The 8666-nt window shown below is 50.3% G+C and overlaps 1 protein-coding gene across 1 annotated transcript in view; it reads left to right on the top strand.

Moving 5' to 3' along the window:
• The first annotated feature begins 1739 nt into the window (after nucleotides 1-1739).
• The window catches only part of LOC122390885 (T-box transcription factor TBX10-like), a 49574-nt gene continuing 42647 nt past the window's right edge, over nucleotides 1740-8666 (top strand). Inside the window, exon 1 of the mRNA XM_043384314.1 lies at nucleotides 1740-2326. Coding sequence (XP_043240249.1) covers nucleotides 2170-2326 — 157 coding nt within the window. The 5' untranslated portion in view covers nucleotides 1740-2169. The remainder of the gene's footprint in view (nucleotides 2327-8666) is intronic.

Here is an 8666-nt window from a genome sequence, read left to right as displayed (position 1 = left end):
CCAGATGTAATGATCCTCGGCTCCAGACTGGCTTTGGGCTGGCGGAGCAGAAAAAAAGAAAAATACTCTACCAAACACATACGCACCAACACAGTCAATGTGTGCGAAACTTGTCAGCCTCTGCAGATTGAACATAGTACAAGTGAACGAACAGTGGCCGGGCCCACTGGCCTATGACGCGTCTGAAACCGGGCTGCCGGTTTCGCCGAACGGTTCTCTTTATCCCACACTAGTAGAATTTAGAGACCCACCTGGCCAAGATGGTAAGTACCATTCTACGATAAGATCTGTAGCAACAACCGATTGCTATCAGAAGTGGACATGAGTTACCGCAGGAGCGCAAGTGAGACGACACGACAGAGTCATGTGTTCCGCGGAGAGACGCACGGCTGCTCTCCGCCCGTGTCGGCCGCGCCCGCGCCGCTCTCACCTCGGTGGGGCTATCCCTGCGAAACGGCGCCACATCATGCGCTGGTAAGCCAGGCATGGTCAGCGGTCAGCGCGGACGGAGGCGGATTGAGGCGGGGACCCTTTTGCCCATAAGGTGACTCCTGTCTCAACTCTCAGCATCGAGCTGCAAACATTTGTCAAAAAAATATTTTGCACTAATCTGAGGGGTAATTATTTTCATTTTTATTGTCGGCGAATAGGTAGCTCAACAATAAAGAGCTATTAATCAGCTTACACTTCAAACATGCCCTTGGCGGGGATACTCGCGGCAGCCACCCATCCACCAGCGGCACCGATCATAGCGGTCAGCACACCGGCAGATATTTTTCTCTTCAGCTCACGGCCTCCGCTCGCCGCTTTCACAAATTCCCAGATCTTAGAGCCACTGCTCTTACTAACACTGCCACCACACAAACTCTCTCCTCTAACAGGCTCTGAAATACCTACAGAGCCTGTTAAATGTGTTTAATCTTCCCAGCCGATTTCAGACATCAGGAATGGCCGGACCCAGATTATACAGCCAAAATGAGGATGTGGTAGGAAATGGGACCCGGTGGAGGCCGAATCGGCAACTGGAAACTGACTGCGTGTGTACATACCTCATGGGCTTCAGCAGCTGATATTCTCCCTCCATCTTGGTCCCTAGGGCCATATTTAAATGCCCTCTGCCTTCTACTGCGTCAGGTGAATTGAAGGAACGTGTATAACAGCGACACAAAGGCTTTACAAAAAAAAAAAAAAACGCTGACTGGTTATGTCGGTGACAATGTGCGGCACCCTTCACCCCGAGAGCTCAGACGATGGACATACCGCGTCCCCATACAGCTCGACCACGAGCCGCTCAGTTTCAAATTTATTTGGACTGCCTGCCGAGACGACTGGGTGACGACGGACGGGCGCGGCTCTAATCCCGTCCCCCGGGGGCCGAGTTTGGCACCGCTGGCCCCGCGGCGCCGGACGGTGAGCGGCGCGCACAAATGACAGCGCGTCTCCCCTCCCCACTGGCCGTGTTTCGCGGAGACGACACTCCCGGAGACAGAGACATCGGGTCCGTCGGACGGCGCGTCGGCAGAGGTCGGCGGCGCCCCGTCGGCCCGTTATCTCCTGTTTGGGCCCCAGTTATGAGTTTGTTGCTCCTGGGCCGATGAGTGACACACGCGGTGGCCCCGCCCACCGGGCTGCGCGGCGCGGCCGCTGATTGGCTGCTGTCGGCGGCCGCGGGGACGCGTCCATTGGCGGCCGTCGGCTCGGCCCCGCCCCCTGCTCTGAACCGTGACGACGGAGTCTGCCTTTCAGTGAGCGGCCGCCGCCTGTCGAGGGGCATTAGCGGGCGCCACCGACGTGTGAACATTTCATGAGGCAGCGCGCGTCGGCACCGCTGACGGCAGCGTTTTATTAGCGTCAGTCGCTCTCGGGTGGATGATTCAATCGGCGTGTTTTTGTGGACCGAGTGCGCTGTGAGATCGGCTGAGTGAGGCCCGGGGGGCAGTGTGGCGGTGCTCATCAGGTGACGATCAGGTGATTACCCGGTGACAGTCAGGTGATCGCTGACGCCCAGGTGATTATTGACGATAAGGTGGTCCGGATCGGGTGACGCTCAGGTGATCGGTCGGTGACGCGTTGTCTGTCGACGGCCGCTGTGTGTCGGCGGGTCGCTATGATCGGCCGCCGCGGGCCGGCTGGCTCGGAGCCCTGCTGATCGGAGTCGCCGCCACCGTCATGAGCTCGCCGCCGCCGGTGGGCGCGTTCTCGGCGGCTGCGCTGTCCCAGTGCGCGGCTGACCTGACCCCGGCGGCCGGCGCCGTCAGCCAACAGCAGCAGGACTGCTGCTACACTGACTGGTCCGGCTGCAACTCAACTCTGAGGAGCATCGAAGGTGAGACCCGCCCCGGGGTGATAGAGGTGTTAGAGTAGCTCACAGAGTTGTTCTATGGTAAGCGCGGTGCGATTTTGTAATTATTCTCTATTATTGGGGACGAGCTCTGCAGGGAAATCATACAACCTTTGAAAAGTAAAAAATGTTCTTATGTTTCCCGCAGAATTAGTCTTTCATAATTAAAAGAATCAATATTATCATGGCCGTGAAAGCATGCACAAGGCGTTGGAAACAAAGCTATTAAAAAAAGAAACACAATTACGGAGAAGAAAAGCAGCTCAGCAGTTCTGCTCTCGCATGAGTTGCAGCGTTGCAGCTACCGGCATTTGCAGCTTTTCAACATTATGCTAGGAAAAGCTAAACGCATTTAACAAAAATATTGTACAACCGTTCAGAGTATTTTCTTACGAGTATGCCACCGATTCGGCTCGTGTTAGTCGAAATCCATCAAGTTTATCACAGAACAACTTTAACCAAACGTTACCCATGAATTCTCGCCACGACCTCGCAAGATAAAACGCGCAGCTTTCCGCCTCCCACGCGAACTTCAAAGTTAGCACAACACTATTACGTGAGACAAATGACAAACTAGAACAGATCGCAGATCACCATTTAAAAGCGACGCGCCACGGACACTTGAGATACGTGTGTTTGTTTGGAGACCTTTTTCTAGCTGCGAGTGTCATCTGGACACTTCCGGTGTTCGCTGGGCCATCTACAAAAACTGTCACAACACTGCCCGGAAACCCGGCGGCGCGGGGCGGCCGGCCGGCGCGGGGGTCGGTCGGTCGGACGGCGCGGCCGCGCGGGGTTCGGGTGAGACGGCGGACCGGACCGGACCGGGTATACAGCCGGCGCCACGCCGTCTCCTCCTGCCGCCCAGTGTTCGTTCACATCCCCTGCTGGTGAGAGGAGCGGGGTATACGGCCGCGGGCGCCGCCGAGACGCGGATCGGCTCTCTGCCGGGACAGCTCTCCCAGATAGTCAGGAAGACAGTTGAACTAGGACAGCGTTCAAAGTCACCGGTGACCGCCTGCTCAGGCTGGAAAACGGGTGCCTGTATCATGCATGCAAAACTAAGACTTTTTACTCTTATTTGGAGCCCATTAACCGCATGTCTGTACTCAAGGAGAAAATTAAAATATTTTCAAGCTGAAACACATTCGAGGCATTTTCTGTTTCGATATGACGGTTTAAAAAAGCGAGGACCTTTCATCTGAAACGCAGAAAACACGGTCAGTCTCGCCACTGCAAATGCTCTGGGCATCAAAATCCAAAGAGCCATTTTAAATACACAGGGCTTGGGAGATTCAATATCCATAATGGTAGTTTTAGGTAAGGTACACTATGAAATTCGCAGATGCCGTAAAAAAAAACTGAAAAATTGTCATATGCAACCAATGCGGCAATACCGGCCTATGACGAGAGCTGATGAAGCACAGTCGGCTTGAGAATGTTCAACATGGTCGATTATCTGCAATGTCAAACAAACTAAGCACAGAGGAACCACACTTGCCCGGGACACGGAGGTGCCACCCGGTCCGGGACAGTGCCCACCCGGTCCGGAACAGTGCCCACCCGGCCCGGGACAGTGCCCACCCGGTCCGGGACAGTGCCCACCCGGCCCGGAACAGTGCCCACCCGGTCCGGAACAGTGCCCACCCGGCCCGGGACAGTGCCCATCCGGAACAGTGCCCACCCGGTCCGGGACAGTGCCCACCAGGCCTGGGACACGGAGGTGCCACCCGGTCCGGAACAGTGCCCACCCGGCCCGGGACAGTGCCCACCCGGTCCGGGACAGGCTGGGACAGTGCCCACCCGGTCCGGGACAGGCTGGGACAGTGCCGCTCCGGGCCGGACGGCTGTGCCGCTCCGGGCCGGGAGTTGCGATCCATCCAACTCTTCTCAAATCATCATCTGGACTGAGCATAGGCCTGAACGGAACTTCTTAGAAAGACCTGAACCGTTATAGGCCCTATAACCGCTTATGATAAGATCACTCTTCTCTCGCAGGGGCCTCGAACATTGTGGTTCAGGTCTTTCTCAGAAGTTCTGATCAGGCCTAGCTCAGTTCAGATGATGATTCGAGAATTTGTGAATTTGTGAATTTTGCTGCGACGTGATTTGCAATTCAGGTACACCCAGACTTAAAGACTTATGTTTTGGAAACCTATGTTTTGGAAACATCCAAACTTATGTTTTGGATGTTAATTCATATTGTCTTGGTTTCCCCTATCTGATGCGTTGGAAAAGATGTGACGTTTTTCAGAAGTTTTCTGAGGGCTTATTGAATTTATATAAAACAGATTGACTTGAAACTGTGGCCAAAGTCCAATATGTATATAGCGTCATTGAAACATTTTTCTTTGGCTTGTAAAAAAATAGGTAAAATAAAGCAGGGCCTCCTCTAAGGAATTTTCACTGGGGGGGGGCAGAGGCTCAGAAGCCAAAACTAGGGTACCCCCACATCCGGTTTTCTCATCGGAATTATGCCACTTATTTTTCGTCACAGCCCTGATGCCATGATTTTTCTTTTTCTTTTGAAAAACATAAAGAAATAGTAGGCCACCAGACCCTATATCGGTGGATAAAGACCGGCACGGGCAGGGTGACATTTGGGGTAGATATCCCCCGCAGCGTCCGAAATCGACGAAAATTTCCGCCTTTCCGAAAATGAAATAAATGCCTTTATTAAAAGAAGTATTAAACGGCACAGCAGTGCGTAAGGAATCTAACCGACCGCAGAAAGTGTGAGGGCTTAGGTATCGATTTCCCAAACGCTGCAAACTAACAGCTACCTGCCTGAAAACAGCTCACCATCCTAAAAAGCTACTTGCCTGAAAATGACTCAAGAAACAGCCCACAGGTCAATGAGAATGAGGGTCAGGGAACAGGGTGATTACATTTTCAGTGAGGAGTATGTAGAATTGAAGTAATCACGAGAATACTTCTAAAACTTTTGCCACGCTGGGCTACTTTTTATGCGAGTTATTCGCAAAAAACCTAGGGGTGGGGTCTATCATAGCCCTCAATAAGTGAGAGGGCTTATCGCTGCTAGTCCCAAACACTGGATTTTTTATATCGTGCACTCAGCTCAGCCGCACTCTTATTTGACCGTATAAAAATTTCCTCTTCAAGAATAAACCCGTCTCCCCCCCAAAAAAAAAACATAATACTTCTCCGTGTTGAACCGTAAGCGCTTGACTGAACTGATTGAGACTATAGAGGGCGACCGTTCGGGCTGTTTCCTTCTCAAAGTCGATGCCCCGTTCGGGCTTCAGTCGGCGTTCAATTATAAAATCTGCAATGTCAGACCTCATTCCGCGGCTCATCCTAGGCGAATCTGTAAAAAAACCTGTAGTCAAGAAACCGACGATATAAGGAAACTGAAATTTGTAATGTGGTGATCGTGGATATAGTCTGGATGGTTTGTTTGGTAAGCTTATAGTGAAATTTCCTCGTTTTTCTACGTGATTTGCATAACTGCGTTGCCCCCCAGTGACGCGATTTCAGCTCCACTGGGGGGGGGGGGGCAGCGGCATGACTGCGGGGGGGGGGGGGGCGCCCCCCATTTAACATGTTAGAGGAGGCCCTGAAATAAAGGTTGATAAGAAAAAGTAAATAGTAAATGTTAATTCTATTGTGCCTTCGGCTGATATATTTATCAGTTTATTGAAAGGATGTTAATCACGATTCTCAAGCGCCATTAGGTCCGTTGCAAATCTATAAATGTGGCAGACAACTGAAGATTAACGACGCTCCTTGAATAAAGCAATGATCCCAATTTTTGTGGAAACCACTTGACTTGTGCCATCATAATATAAACACTTCATGTAAAAATACCTCGTCAACTTTGATCTTTGAGGGAAGTCGGCGTTTTGCGACCTCACACGCCTAGCGCCAGTGTTCGGTCTTACACGGTAAGTTATGCAGAATTTCTACCATCGTGTTCCTCGGTAAATTTGGAGCATTGCTGCATTGGTGTGCATTTTCTCAGCATTTCACAAGTAGCTGGATACTTGAGTTGCGTGATCCCTGAGTGGCAGTAACTGGCAAAGTCATGTCAGCAGCACCTAGGTCCTCGGCAGTTACGGCCTATCGCTGAATAGCATAGGCGGCGGAACGGGGAGGGCACCGGGGCACCGTGCCCCCCTTTGATTTTGGCATTTTAACATTAGCCCTATGGGCGTTGCATGGAAAGAATGGGACCAAAAGTCGGCAGTGCCCCCCCCCCTTAATTGAAAGTGTTCCGCCACTGCTGCTGAATAAGGAAAAATCACAGCTGCTTGCGGAAATAGCTGAGCAGCGTGGTTGATTCATAACATTATGTATGTATCTGTGTTCATTTAGTTGAGCTGACACAATCTCATTGTTGTAAATTCCAACAGACGTAAATCCACAATTTCATCAAAGGTCAACTTACGTCACTGACCTTATACTCATTGGGCTGGTACTGAGAATATTAGCATGATGAAAATTAGTCTGCTGCTCATACCTAAAACAATTGAAAAAATATATTATATTCAGACGCGATCCTTCATCAATGATACAAGATAACAATGAAATAAGAGTAAGATTTAAAAATTAAAAATAGGCTGGTACTAAATTTAAAAGGTTGAGCGGGTTTAACCCTCGCCCTGGCAGGGGGGGTCGATGCGACCCCCCCCTAAGGTTTTTCGAAGATAGCGTAAAACGCCGCCAAATTTGGCACAGCCTATGGGGCAACCTTTTTACATATGACCTGAAAATTTCAGGTCCGGGTGACCTTGGGTCAGGTCACCAGGTCAGAAAAACCGGTACAAGGTCATGGTCAAATTTCAATTTTCTTTTTGCACCTGTCCAACTCACAGTTTTGGACTGATTTCCTTCAAACTTTCAGGATGTGCTAAGTTCACCGAGTTGTATAACATATAGTTCGGGTTTTTTGAGGTCACTGACCTGAGGTCAGTTAGAGGTCATTACGTCGTAATGTTAAGCCTATGGGAAAATACTAAATTCGGAAAATAATGGAGATATCCGCTTCTTTCTATCACTTTTGTCCTTTGAAACCACAGTACTTAGCAGCAGGTCACTTGGTGCTTCTTTGCTCTGTGTACTTATCCATGGGTCAGGTCAAATGAGGTCAACTGAGGTCAAATGACGTTTTTGCCAATAACTTGGCACATAATGACGCTAGAGCTTAAAAAATGGTACCATTGTGTTCCTGGTGATCAGCCGAATCGAATGATATGCGATATGATGCAATTTGGTTAACTAGAACTTAATTTATTAAGTTAAGTTTACTTAAAATTTAAGAAAAACTTTAAGTACACTTAAGCAAGCTAAAAAGTATATCATTCGACGCGCCTTGACGTGCTGAGTTCACTGGTGCTTTTCTTTTTGCTCTATCTTAATTAGATCAAAAGTTATAAGCGAAAAACTTTTGACCTGTTTTTAGCGAAATTTTTACATTTATACCCCCCAAAACCCCCCTAAATATTGACCTAGAGCAACCAAATTTGCACAGGGGCGAGAACTCATGGGGGCCCACCTACCTACCAAATTTGGTGATTTTAGGTGCCATAGGAGCCAATCGCGAGGGGGGGTCGCATCCACCCCCCCCCCCTGCCAGGCCGTGTTATGAAAAATGCCCTGCCAGGGCGAGGGTTAAACAAAACGATGCGGCGCCGGCATTCAGATAACAGCACCTATCCTTTACAGTGTGACTGTGAACCCTCACCCATGCACTGCACCTACCGGCGAGGGCCACGATTAGGCCCATATCGACCGAATCGACCCGGTCGAATTCGGATTGAAATAGGAGTCTGAATCGGTGCTGACCATGAACTCAGAGCACCGAGTCGGAATCTGAGTCGAATCAACGCTACCGCGACTCCGAAACTCTATTGCACCACATGCAGTATGCACTGCAGCCTCATTGGTGCAGATTCTTAGCTAATCCTGGTGGTGCCTTCAGTCGACGTCTGTTTTCCAAGATGGCGACGCCACCCCTCCCCTCCCCATCCATCCCGACCCTGGCTCGCTTGGAATCCCTCAGGACGGAGCAGCAGCGCGGAGTAGCGCGGCGATTAGAGATGCCCCAAATTTGCAATTTCATTACCCGCCCCGCCCCGCAGCTACCCCTTGCCCAACCACAACTACCCGCAAGCTGATTTTGGCTGAGCCGAACCCGCAAAAAACCCGCAATCTTAAAAACATACTTTTGCAAGAAAAAAATACAGCTGAGTCAATGCTAGAGCTATATAAACCTTACTTGCTTCATTGCTGTGCAGAAAAAGACAGCCAAACAAATAGTAAGGACTTGAAATTGCTATGCTAAGTCCTCAGGAAGTGCACACTG

This window comes from Amphibalanus amphitrite, unplaced genomic scaffold (assembly GCF_019059575.1).
Source record: "Amphibalanus amphitrite isolate SeventyFive unplaced genomic scaffold, NRLGWU_Aamphi_draft 000413F_arrow, whole genome shotgun sequence".
In the NCBI taxonomy this organism is placed as follows: domain Eukaryota; kingdom Metazoa; phylum Arthropoda; class Thecostraca; order Balanomorpha; family Balanidae; genus Amphibalanus; species Amphibalanus amphitrite.
The sequence above is the reverse complement of the archived record's forward strand: the minus strand, read 5'-3'. Positions and strand labels throughout refer to the sequence as shown.